The sequence below is a fragment of the Tribolium madens genome, unplaced genomic scaffold, assembly GCF_015345945.1.
Source record: "Tribolium madens isolate multiple individuals breed KSU strain unplaced genomic scaffold, Tmad_KSU_1.1 Scaffold_20;HRSCAF=117;Tcas5.2_LG4, whole genome shotgun sequence".
NCBI classification, from domain to species: domain Eukaryota; kingdom Metazoa; phylum Arthropoda; class Insecta; order Coleoptera; family Tenebrionidae; genus Tribolium; species Tribolium madens.
In genome coordinates, this window is record NW_025400985.1 from 5,524,963 (window position 1) to 5,539,154 (window position 14,192).

The 14,192-nt window shown below is 34.1% G+C and overlaps 2 protein-coding genes across 4 annotated transcripts in view; one reads left to right on the forward strand and one right to left on the reverse strand.

Annotated features, from left to right (window-relative positions):
• Positions 1 to 14,192, reverse strand: part of LOC123005433 (lutropin-choriogonadotropic hormone receptor) — a 76,612-nt gene that overhangs the window by 37,447 nt on the left and 24,973 nt on the right. The window lies entirely within an intron of this gene.
• LOC123005438 (B1 protein-like) lies at positions 1,010 to 1,549 on the forward strand. Its single transcript, XM_044399193.1, has one exon. The coding sequence runs from the start codon at positions 1,068 to 1,070 to the stop codon at positions 1,449 to 1,451; it is 384 nt and encodes a 127-aa protein (XP_044255128.1). The 5' UTR covers positions 1,010 to 1,067; the 3' UTR covers positions 1,452 to 1,549.

Below are 14,192 nucleotides of genomic sequence, written 5' to 3' on the forward strand. Positions count from 1 at the left end.
AATAAATGCTTCATTTGCTCGCTTATAATTAAAATTTAAAAAGGTTTTTCGTACCATTGCTTATTAAAAAATTTTTGTTTTATACAAAAGCACTTAAATTTTAAAACGTAAATTATACAAGGTTATTCTTAAAAATAAGTGGTTACCATTTAAAATTTCAAAGTTGGCGCCAATTTCTCGTAGTTCCGGAAGTTCAGCCATTTTGAAAATAATTTAGTTAAACTCAGACTGGTCGATTTGGGTTGTGTACAAAATTTCAAATTCCTATCTGCATTAGAAGTTATAAAGTTTCTAATGTAGGCCCTAAAAGAGACAGGCTGAGTCATGTACAGGCTACATTATAAAAAACGCCCCGAACCATAATTTCTCTAAATAAAAAAATAACGAATACAAGACAATATACAATATAAGACACTGTCTGAGCATTCAGTAGAAACAAAATAAATACAAACACAAATTTTGTTTTACTTCCAGCTTTTTTGTTTTTTTTTTTACTTTGAATAGTATTCTTGTAACGTATTAATTTTTTTAAATTCACACAATTCACACTTTTTTCTTCTTCTACCCTAAACAAATGGGGTGAATAAATTTTCAATTTGTTTTTGTTTACATGAATCGACATTTTTTTTCTTGTTTCAACTAAACTTTGTATTGACTCTCCAATATCAGTGCAAAAGAAATAAAAGTGACCTTTATTAATGCAATAAATAATAAATATAAATAATAAATAAATAAATAAATAAATGTAATAATATTTTTAACTTAATTTTTTATGCTTTTTCAACCCTGAAAATCCTGTTTCTATTTATTTTTTCGTTATTTAAATAACAATTCTAGAATGTTTAAATAAATATTCACGTGTTCTATAAATACACGTGCTCATAAACTATTAATTATTTGATAAGTGTAATTCTTAGTCATTTAATTGGTGTTTTTTAAAAATAGAGAGTACCCCTAGATATCCTTATAAAAGGTGCGTTAGCAAAATAAAATGAGCCATTAATGAAAAAGTGCATTTATGAAATAATATCTATTTCTTCTTGTATTCTTTAATAGTTTGTATCACAATGAAAGTGTTTGTTGTCTTTACGATTTTCACGTTCTTTGTTGTTGCAAATGCAGAAGAGGAAAATTTGAATCAAATCGAAAGTGTGGAAGAGCAATGCCAAAAAGAAACGGGTATTTCGGACGAGTCACTCCAAAAAATTATGAATCTAGAACCTGTGGATGATCCTCTGGTAAAAGAAAATGCATTGTGCACATTAAAAGCATATGGAGTTATGGATGAAGATGGAAATATTTCCCAAGATAAATTCAAGGAAAAACTAGAGTCTACGGTTGGGGCAGAAGAAGCAGAAAGGGTGGCTGAAAAATGTACTACCGAAAAAGATTCTCCTGAAGAGACGGCACATGCAATTTTGTGGTGTGCCACTGAGGAAGGAGCACTATAACGCAATAAATGTAAGAACTATTCTTAAAAAATCTTTAAGCTTTTAATATTTGTTGCTGTTATATTATTCGAGCATAGTCAATAAAAAATCTTATTGTAACTTGATGTACCAACTTTACTTCGCCAAAAAGTAAATTCAGAAAACAATTAAATAAAAAGTAGAATAGATATTGCAGTCCGCCGTCCAAAAGTTCATTCTGAACTTTCAACTTGTGCAGAATCATTCATGCCCAATGTCAATATCGGTTCGTATCGTGACAAGTGTAACTGTCAAAACAACGAACAGTTTTGATTTAACATCCAATAAATAAAGAGTATGGAAGAAAATGTCCGAGCTTTTTTCCCGAGACAATTTTATTGGATTTAAATCAAAGAATTGTGATTTCGGTTATATTTTATGGTAACCTCGATCGAGACTTGGTTGTGATGTTAGATATTGGACAGGTCACGACCTCAGCAGACGAGTCAATCAAAGAAACTCGAAATAGCTGTGAACATCGAAAAACGCGAGTAATTTTCGACTACGAGTTGATTATATTGATTCAACCGGTGATAACCTAAAAATAGTCTAGTCTAGTCGGTAAATTGGCCTTTCTTTGAATCTGTCTGACTACTTTGCAAATGAAAGCTACTTGCTGATGTATGTCGCAGTGGAGAGTGAATTATTCCAGCTACGCTGAAAGCTGCAGTTCTTCTTTACGATGTATTTATTTTATTTCAGCTATTTAAGAGTGATTAATGTTTTTTATCCTCTTTTAAAACCCGAGCCCTCACAGATATCGGCTATCCAGCCACAATACAGGGTGTTTCACACAACTTTACGAGGCTTGCGCCTAATGTCCGCACCCAAATATACAAAATTCACAAAACACTAGATACAAAAAATATACATTTAATTATTTAATTTTTGGAAACCCATGACAGTAGTTGTCAAACTAATCACTGTTTCATTARTAGTCATAAACTGCAGTTTTTCAGAAACAATTGTCATTTGTTCTATCTCAATATGATTCTAGTTTATCTATCTTAATCAATAACTAACTAAAAATGTTGTAATTTTTGAAAGGGTGAACAAACTACAGAAGATTATCCACTTTTTCAAAATTTATAATCGAGTTCGTATGTATTGTTGATTGCATCTTACAGACGCAGGGCTCGTAAAATTATGTGAAACACCCTGTATTTATCATTTAACAAGTTACCTAATAGGCAATACCATCAACCTGATAATTGTAATTTATTCCGCTGAACCGAAATAATTACAAAAAAATTCCAAAATATAAATCAATTTGCGGTCTATCCGTGTCAAGGATAACAAAAACTCTGTAGGCGTGATGAAGATGAGAAGCGAAGTTGATGTCATTCACCCGTTCATTCATTTTTTCCTCTTGAAGCCCCAACGCAAGACAAATTATTCCTTCCCAGTAAAATTACGAGTCAAGATCGAAAGTGTTTGCTGATAGAGAAAAAGGCATCGTTTCTGCCTCCTAATCCTGACCTTTACAGCCGTAGGTCACGATGCCCGACAAAGTGGCTTATCGTAAATCCCGCCCTTTTTCTTGATGCCGACCCGATACAACACTTGTCGCTTCCGTATCCGCTACCAGTTCTGAATCGCTCCCACAGATCGATGCAACCACTTAAATACGATAATGGGAAGTTACACATAAATTTCCTGAGTTGTGCGAGATTTAGAAATGTGAGTTACTATCATATTAAGGGTCACAATAATTATCCCAAATTACTGCTACAACCCCTTTCATTCTCTCTAGCTGACACAACAAGTGCCCAGCTATAAAACAGTTAAACATGGGACTTTAATATTACTCGACCGGATTAAGGATTTGAAATATTTAGAAAAATTAAAAGAATGTTATGCAAGGCTATTAAACTTCAATCACTTATTTATTATTTTTGAAACATATATGAGGAATTAATAAATAAATGGGAGGAGAGAATATGTTACCAATGAACCGTAAAGAATGTTATGAGCATGTAACGCACGTGGAATGTGAATACCTGTACAGAGTGAAACATCAAAATTTTATACTCATTCCATCATGTCGAGAAAAAAATAAATATGTTTAATATTTTCTGTAGCATTCAAAAAAACTTACAGTACAATCTGTCACAACATTTTGACATTTGATTTTTGACATTTAACATTTTTTTATGTCTATTTAACGATAATGACGATTTTGTACATATTTTTTAATAATTATTTAGTAAAGGTACCAAAAATTTGCCAATAAACGCCACAAATAACATTAAACAGAGTTACAATTTAGGATACAACTTCCTGTAGTAAAAAAACTTGGAAAATAATTTTTTCCATAGAAAATGCAAAATTTAAACTCTCATAACTTCGAAATTTTTATAGACAGAATTTTTTAAACATTTTTTCCATGTTCTTGGTATCGTACTTTACATGGCATTTTTCTCTGGAGCGCGAGTTCTGACGCACCCTGTATACAAAAGATTACACTAGTTTACAAATAATCACTTGTTTAATATACCTTTATTCTTTAACACTGTCAAAATTTACGGTTTTTCTCCCGTGTAAGGAAGTTTTGACAACTGTTTGGCATTTCTCAATACGAAACGTCAGATTATTTTTAACAGATTTAAAGCAAGTTTAAGCCTTATTGAGTCTAATTAGAAGAACAAAATGTTGTATTCAACTCGTTTGGGTGTAAATAGGACGCTTTATTCCACCTCGTAGATAATAACCCACTCGATAACTCGTCGAATATATAACTACGTATATTAATTGAATTAGTATTTTTATGTTTATTAAGCTTTGATGAAACAAAAATAAAATTAATTTCTTATCTCGTCACAGTTTTTTGTTACACTAATTTTCCTGCTTTCTGGACAAATGCCTCCAATTTAACATTTAATTAAAATTGAAATTGTTGCTGAATTATTGCAAAATTATCACCAGATAGGTCTTAAAATACATTTCATTAACTCGTATTTGGACTTTAAAAACTTAGGTAGCACGAGTGACGAACAAAGCAAGCGTTTTCATCAAGATCTGAAGGGTTTTCAAAGATCCGCACAAAGGTTTTTGAGATAAAAATATGTTAGGAGATCACTATTGGACTGTTATAAAGAAAACTTATCCAAAAAAATGAAAAACACAGAGTAATTAACTCATTTTGAATTTGTTATTTGGCGGTTTATGTATTTTTGTTAATTAGATATTTTATAGACATAACGTGGTGGACTTTAAAAAAATTGTTTTTGAACTCAGTGCCTCAAAATCTATAAGAAATTATAACTTCCAGCTAAGGTATAAAAATCGTGTAAACTAGTATTATCTGAAAGTTTGTAAATCTCTTAAATAAAAAAAAATATTTATTAAAATAGTAGAAATTGGAAATGAAACTTCATAAATATCCGTACTTTTTTAAAGTTACAAGTCGCGCCCTCGTAGTATAACTTCTGAGTTTCCTGCAAACACCTGCGGAAAGGTTAATTATTTGTAGAATTCCGTTCTGCAAACAACTTTTAATCAGTTGTCCCACAGTTTCCAAGTTCATAATGGTGTGAGTTACGCACATCTACTATTATCTTTGAAATACCAGACGTAATTGGAAGGTACAGGGTGTCCTAGCTAGGATTTTTCGCGTAATGTCAATTAATAAATTAAATTTCTACAGCTAATTGTAATAAAACCTTATATACTTTTTGGAGTAAGTATTTTAATAAAAATTTCACAGTTCGAAATTTTTGCTTGTGTAATACTAGTGATTATGTTTGGTGTCATTGGGATCATCACTAGCTTCCGCCCACTTGCTAGATTCCATCGAGTATTAGCGTTAAACGCGGGATAATCTGTTGCAACTTATGACTTCTTAACTTAAAGTAATTTTTTGTGTAGATATTTTGTTGTAGAGAAAGTCGGTCCTGTCCCACTGTCGCTTTCATCTTGAGTTAAAACTCGTCTCTATATTTGGTGTGATGGCTGTGAAAAAGGAGGCCGAAATTTCACTAATCTTCCCTTCTGGGAGATTAAGTCCAATACTAAGAACCGCTCCCACAGTTACATCCTAATTAGACGTTCTCAATTGCTTTAATTCGCGATGATGGAGGCCGTTCATTGAAACCGGATAAAATTCGAACGATTCACTTCGTCACCGGTTAATTGGTGTGCGGATTGTTCGGTCTTAAAGCAACGGTTTAAAATTACCTTTAATAGGTTGAGCGGCATGTTCGAACTTAACGGCAAGTGATAAATCGCACTCATCACTCGATTAAACTTCTTTTTTCGTCAACAATAAAACTTAACGATGGGGGTCAATAGTGGTACGTGGAATTGTGGCTTCGAGTAATTATAAATCAGCCCACGCACTCTGCAAATCTGCATAATCTGAAATGGGTTCGTTCAGTGACACGACAACCAGCCATGGAATGTACACTTTTCGCCGATCTTAAAAATACACTCTTGGCACTAGGAAATAATCGTTTTCATTTTTGATATCCCGACGTTGGATTTTAAAACAATTCGAGGTAAAAATAATTCGGTGAATTGACCAAGACGAGATGTCTCAAGCAACGAGACTGTTTGTTTACGGAGTAACGACCCACAAGCGAAAATACCACTACATATTTCACACATTGTGTCACCACAAACACCAGTTCATGTCCGAGACGCGCTTACATAACCTTCGAGATCGCTTGCAATTAAAATAGTGGAAACTGCAAGATGCGCTTGAATGGAACACAAACTACAAATAAAAATTTCTGCGAGAAAATTTCGCAACAAAGTTCATGAACTCCTCAAAAATGTCTGCCTTGAGAATGCAAAATAGTAAAATAAAGTCTGTGCTTTGACTACTATCAAAAAAGCATGCAAAGTGTCAACAAATTGGTATCAGACTTGAATTAGTATCCACAAAGAATCGATCGTATGCAATGAAATAAATCACTCATTGTCTAGTTATTGTATTATAATGTGCAATGCAATTTTTCACCAACAAGCGCAATTGATTTGTCCTCGGTTTTAAATGTAAATTTTTGTAATTACATAAAGTATAACCTTAAAAGTTTCTCTCTCGACTAAAATTGAATTTGAAAGAAAATAAAAGTAGAGCAAGAAGCAGTTCGCAATTTCTTATTCACAAATAAAAAACATTAAATACACATATGAAGTTCGGTCTTATAATTCAGCAAACTGAAGCCATTTCCAACAAGATTAAGTAGTTGAAAATTAGATAAAAAAAAAAGGAAAGTTGAGTCGTCGTGTGTCGTGTTTCTAATTTCACCCTAGCTTAGGGACAGCGCGAATAACTTTGTTCTGGATAAGAACACAAACTTGGAGCTTTAGACACATCAAAATTCTGAATATTTTACATTTACATCCATCTAGGTGTAAATATTCAATATTTGCTACTAAATGTAGGTACTCCAAATCTTAAGTAAGTAACAATCTCCCTGCTTGCGCCTATGGATGAACACAAGATTGATGAACGCATACCACATAAAGCTCGTTAATTAACCGCCGAGACCTCCTCGCCTTAAAAACCCCACTGCTATACATAATCAAACGAGGCTTTAATTCTTTCCCACAAAATTAATTGCACCAAATTTGCCCAGACCTATATTTGAGACTAAAATTGTAAATAAGCAAAAATTTCAGGCGACTTGTTAATATTCGCGCCACAACTTTGTGCGATTGTTTCAGTTAATTTCATGTCCTGGACGATATCAGCAGTTGCATACATTAGCTGAAATATTATGATTTCCTGCTGACCCAGTTGACTCTTTTCCCAACTAAAAATCGCAAAGAAATTAATGAACGCTAATTGCTCGCAGGAATGCAGGAATTTTGTTACATGACATTAACATTAATTGGATGGTGAACGTTAAACGCGAGCTTTTGGCAAAAAAGACAAAAAATACAAGATGGTACCTAACTGTTATGCCAAAGATAATGTCATTGCTAATTACTTTCAAAGCTCTGCCCGTCAAAGCTCGCCAATAATTAAGGAGAAAATAGTTCACGCTTATCAATTAACGTCGCCTTTAACCGGCAACAAAAGTGAAAAAACCTGCAGGAAGAATTTTAAGCAGAAGAACAAGTCCTGGTGTGCAATCTCCTGCGAAGCTAACGTAATGGGAAAACGGCGGGTGATATAATCGCTGTTTAATGAATTTCCAGTAATCGCGGCTTGTGCAAAAAAGGGTTCGAAAGAATCTTGTTTGTCACAAGAAAAATTGCGATACGATTTTATACGATTTCGAATCATCTCGACAAAAACTGGCAAGTAAATTTCAGTTGTGGTCCATTTTCCTGACAGCGAAGCTCTGGAAAACATTGTAACTAAACAACGACAATTTTCCAGTTTTATTTCAACAATAAAAGTGCATATAGGTCCAGGATAAAGATTTCGAGCTGAACTAAGCAATTATAAATCTCGAAATAAGTCGTGTTTTTGAAACCGTCAAAGAGTTACTACCACATACACATGTAACATAATTACAGTTTCTTAAATCACTGCTCAACAGTCGTAAAACGGAAGATATCGAGATGTTTGTAACTTATCTCATGGTTCTACTCTAGTTTATTAGATGTAAAAGCTAACATCTGCACAATCTTCTAGTTCAAATTTTAATTAATGCGACTGCAGCAGAGATAATCGCGATTTTCTTTATAATTTATTTCCTGCTGGGATGTATCAGCAGGAGCTTTCAAACTATACTTCCAATCGGTAATTGAAAGCTTTTTCAATCCATAAAATAAGTGTAATAGAGAAATAGACTCGCGCAAAGTTTTGCTGGGAGCAGCACCTTTGTCTTGTCAGGAGCAAGAACTGAAACAAGTTATTAACAAGAAACTGACTCTGCTATATCAAAAGTGTTGCAACAACATCCACACGGAAAATCTTTGATGGAATGATTCTTCCATCCTGTATTTTATATTGATATTCCAATTGTATTTTTACAGTTATAAAAGAACAGAAATGTAAATAAAATTTTTATGCTTTTGGACGCAGTGGTCGTATTAGGCGGAGAGAACAAAGGGGTATGAATAATTAGGGAAAAATATGGGTTTAATAAGATAGGAAATCGGCCGATTCCATCCTTTATGGCCCAAAGGACAAAAAGCAAAGCAACTTCCTCTACATAAAGTAATATTCGTCGACATAACAAACTCGGTTATAGCATGTTTATGTGGACTATAAATTGAATTTATTATGGTTGGAAACAATATCGGACGCCTAAAACGAGCGATTAATTCGACTGATATGATTTTATTCCCAAATATGGATATTAAAAACCTCAAACATCGTCGTAAAAATGTTCAACTATCAGTTCCCCATCGTCGCAGCGATCCCGACACCTTCCATCATGCCAAAACAGCAATTTCGGTGGGTAAAAATCCACTAAAACACCTGGACACCGATCTCGTAATTACATTACCATGCAAATTCGATACACCCACGGCCCATGGTGGGTTAAATATCAAAGTAAATGCGTCTCGTCCGATTTACATAACTAACGACCACTTATGAGATTATAAAAGCAATTGGCAATTAATCGAACGATTACAAACGCCATAAAACATAAGTTTTAGGAAAACTTCGCGCATTCAACACACTTGTAGTTATTGAAAACGCGGATTTGAATTCTATTTCTGTCACAGCTTCGTTATCTGGACTCTCTAGAGACAGATTTATGCCCACTTTACCACTTGCACAACGCCTATAATTGTATTATAAGGCGATTCGATTAAACGGGAAAAGATGGAATAAATGGCGGATTCAATTTATTTAATAAAAAAATTAAATCGAAAATTTACTCATCGTGTGTTTTATTACGTACCTGTCATTGGCAGGCTGTAAATATTTTCATAAAGATAAATGGTTTTGCTCGATAAGGAAAACTGTAATAAAGTGTGGAAAAATTTGTTCGCGTAGATGAAAAGCGGTTCCAATAAAGACACTGCCAAAGGCCACGCGCTTCGAAAAGACGGGCTTATATGTGGATTTATTTACGACTTTACTACAATTTTTATTTCATACCTACACAACTGGCATGTAATGGAATGAATTTTCCTGGACTCGCAACCGACGGAGATTTATTACACCGATCGAGGAATGGAACAATAATAAATTCTGTTTGATAGGTTGAAATTTTCTTAAGTGCAAGAAGTAATTAACATTAAAAAGTAAAGAAAACGGCAAAAATGTAAATGTAATATATTTGTATCAAATTACCGTCATAAACAAAAGTAGTTTTAGATCTGTTGTTTCTCCAATCTTTTTTAAAATTAAAATTACAAGTCACCTGCTTAAAAGAATGAGAAGCTTGAAGCTAAACGTGTAAATGTAAGTGTTATCTCGCTCTAAATATTTTTACCGATGATAAATAGTCCGGCTGAAAGCTCCGTCTATTACTTGAACATTTCCCATGTTTCAACCAGCGTTCATCACCCCATCTTTAATCGTCTGTAATCTTCCTGAACTCATAATTCATAAAGCACCATCGTCTCATTGTTAGCACAAAACAGCAAACGCGAGATCACAGCTTTGCCAGTATTTTTAGACAATTTGCATATCAGCCCCTTAATCCCGAAATAAACTGTTAGTTACGCATTCCAGCATCGATTTGAAGCAGATTTGGGAACTGTCTGTGACACGCATACTGAAAATCGTGACGGTGTGGTTCAAGTGCGTCTCCAGATATTTGTCTATCACAATCGGGATTTTACACGCCTCATTTGAATCCAAAGGAAACAGGGAATTAAAAGGGGGGGCCGTTCTTACTCAAACGCTCAAACGACCGACGTTGTTGAAGTCGACTGATTCCTATCGGTGCTGAAATGGACCTAGAAAACGCGAATTCCGCACTGAAAAAACCCTCCAAACTTACAACCATCCCCACTTGCTTTATCAGATTGGAGAAGTTTAAAAAGCAGATTAGGTACATAAAAAATACGGTTTAGGAATAATAAAGTGAAAAATACGGAGCTGCCAAAGAGGCATACAGAAAGGTTATGGCGTTTTTTCAGGAGGGCAACGGCCACATTCAGGGACTGAATTGTATGATGATAAAAATAATTGCACCCAAAAGATTTTATTTTAATAATTTACAATGTTTCAGATTTTTCTGACAACTTTCCTAACAACACGCAAAGTTGTATGTACTTAGAAATGTTTTCTTTGTGATGATATAAACACCTAAATCAAATTTACTTCTAGTTACAATAATTCGGAAAAAAAGTTGTTTCAGAATACTTTACACTCTGTTCCAGATTTTTAAGGAAAGTTTCTTGGGAAGTTATATTTACAGATGTTGTGACTTAAGAAAAATATGTTTTGTTATTATGACAATGAAACATGCTAAATTTAGGTACTGCATTAGGAGTAGGTATTTTAGAACTCTTTGAAATGAAAATTTGAAAGACTGTTGTAAAAATGAGCACTTTGTCAAAATTAGGAATAGAAAACAGTTGCGTGTTTGGTGAACCTTTCTCATCTCTAATTAGTCCATTCCCCCGTACTGTATTTAATTAGCTATTTACTTTTAACTACTTCCAATTCGTTGTTTTCGGTGATTTTATTTGCTCTCTTACAAGTTTATTATCGTCGTTAAAGTCTCACCTGTCATTCCAACTAGAAGGGAACAACACAATTGACAATAGAAATAAATGCACTAGAGCTCATGAAAGACAACAAACACTTAGGATGCCGTTAATATGATCATTGTTTTATTTTGTGACCGACATAAAATCATTACAATCGTAATTTAGTGAAAATACGATTTGTTTACTGGATGGTAATAATGACCCTCTTTGTTATTTTCGTAGTGAAATCGTCTACAAAACCATCTGCAGACTTGCTAACTGGTCAGTTAGATGCGATCTCTTGGTACTAAACTGCATATTGAACAAATTCAAGCACGTTAAGTGTCTGATCCCGTTCATCTTTACGTTTATTACGTCCGTAGTGCGCCGTTAAAGAAAGCGAATTCTGCTGTATCCAATTCTTGAACATTTGTTATTTGGTGGACGTTAATTTAGATTGAAAACAATCGGAAAAGTTCTAAATTAGAAACCTAAAACCTCGATATTTGTTCGAGTTGAACAGTAGTGTTATAATCCTGGCCAAAACACACAATACCAACGATGATACACTGTTGGGGATTATCGAATTAATCGAGATGATTCTGGAACGACCTCCGTCGCCGTTCAGGACCGCTCTGACCCGGTTTTAGTTTGTCAGCGAAACAAAGAGGGTTGAATTGGAGATTGTGCAGTGGATTTTGGTGGAAATGCATACAGAAGTTATAATGTCTTCGTTCTATGATTGCGGCTTTGCGAGCATTTTACTGCACAATGCAATTGGATGCTGCGATAGTCTTTCTTTTGCCTTCCAGCAGGAATATGCAATTTGTTATCGCTTGATATATAGAACGATTAATTTGCGAGACAGGTAACTACACCGATAAGTGTATTTTCACCATTTGACTAGTTTCAAAATTGGTAAAATTAGGTCTGACATGCGCGTGAATAATTTACTTGTCTGAAAAACACCCTTCGTTCTGAAACGCTGAAAAGGCGCTGACAGGGGTTAACGTGATTCAAGTTTTATGTAGTACAGTCAAACCGTCATCTTATGTCTTGTTAGATCTTTATCGACGAGGTTTCGTTTTTGCTTTAACGAATTTATCCATGTCAAAAGAGCAATCTATCAAAATCTTTAAAAACTTAATTAAAATTTCGCTCACAAAAACAGAATTTAATCTAAAAAATCTGAGCTTCTCTACCTAAGAAATAAAAATGAAAAAAGCAAAAACCCAGATAGGAAACGGTCGATAAAAACAAAGAAAACAGAAATGACCAGACATTATCTGCATTGTAGTCGTAATTCGTACACAGATTTCGTAAGCTTGGTTAAAAATCCCTCGCAATGGAAGCATTGCACTGATCAAATCTAAAAGGTAGAACTTCCAGGTAATTGTAAATGATTTTTAATAATTCAAACTACCACTACAGAGACATTTAACATTAACATTAACATAAATTGTTAAGATCGAAATTCATAAAAAATACATAGACCTATCAATAAAAATAGGCCACTGCTTGTCCTTTCATCACAACTTTCCTAATAACCCATTGATTATTTCCAGTCTAGCATAAACATTTTATCTCCGAGACAATTACAAACAAACCCGCAAAGAAATTTATTTCATTTCCACTGTTGACTTATACAACCCCGGAAACAGCTCTTCTCATATCCTAAAACGTGGTGTAAATCGTAAGGCGCCTCCGCCATTTCCAAGATGACACGAAGACCTAAATGCAGACCAAACAAACGCAAACAGTGAAATATTGTAGGAATTTTTTGTAATTATGAACCTCTGGGTCGATACTCAACTCTTTAAAAGTTTAACGACTTTGACACGCACCACGGATTGTCGTGTCGGGAAATTTATTAGCTCGACGATAAAGCTACAAGAGAAGTTAAGCACGGAAACAATCACAATGAAGACGCTTTGATAACAAAACTATTACAATAACGACGAGCCTTAATTCGCGTCCCCAAGTTGTAAAATTTTACGAGGATGGAGACAATGCGTTGAATTAAAACAATAATAATAAAATAATTTTGCATATGTGAGAGTTGAATGGCGGAAGATTGTCTCAAGTGCCAAATTTACGCAGTAGTTTATATGGGGATTACACTTACGAACATTGTCGACCATTAAATTATACCCACAAGGAGGATTTTAATCTTACTCGCGGAACATAAATACTTAATCCGTACCTTATTACACGTGTTTAGGATATGCAAGTGTCACCACGCTTTATGTTTCCGTTTGTATGTAATTTATCTGACGCTTAAAAATTCCCAGACACCTCAATTGACCAGAAATTTTATGCCAATTTGTCTAATACTGAACCGACAAATTTTTGGCAAGAAACCGCTATTAATTTTTTCACAGACACAAAAATTTTATTCACGAAATATATTGCAGTGGTAAAAAGTAACAAATGATTTGAAAACGACAAACTTTACTTTTAATTTAACATGACACCGGCCCAATTTTTCACCCAAAATAAAATTGGAAACTAATGAGAATATTTCACATTTTGGCAAACATTACAAATGTCACAGTCTTTTAATTGGCCGAATCATAACTTAAATCGGGTTAATTGTTAATTACAGAGAACCTGAAATTTCGATTAGCCGATACCTTCTACCAAAATTATGGGTGGATTTCACTTGTTAATAATGGACCCACCCATCAACGTACATGGACATGGACAGGTGTTGCATTAGCGCCATTTCCAGGAAATTGCACCGAGTTTACTCACAAAATGTATTCTCCACTATAATAAATAAGGATTAAAAGTTGGCAATTTTTTAAATCCTCCTATTTATCAACACCTAATGAAAAATTATGAATGAGCTTTCGTTGCGTAAGTTTATTATCTTTCCATTCCTTCGCCACCTACGCCGCCTCAAAACTTTTAAAATAATATCCCCTTTGAATAAGACTAAGTTCATTTCCCTCTGTTATGAAAGAAAAATTGATAAATCGTGTAATCCGGGTTTGTGAAATTAGTCGAGATGACACTTGGCACAGATAAACTTTATTTTACAAAACAATAATTTCGGTCGCAACAAAAGATATCATTAATGTGACTAAAAATTTAACTCGCTTTGTTTAGAGGGAGTTTCGAGGTAACTCCTAACATGTCCTCGTGCGATTTATCACTTTTTCACTC

What these genes read in the sequence shown, in the direction of transcription:
- LOC123005438 (XM_044399193.1), top strand. Translation starts at nt 1,068, where the DNA reads ATGAAAGTGTTTGTTGTCTTTACGATTTTCACGTTCTTTGTTGTTGCA.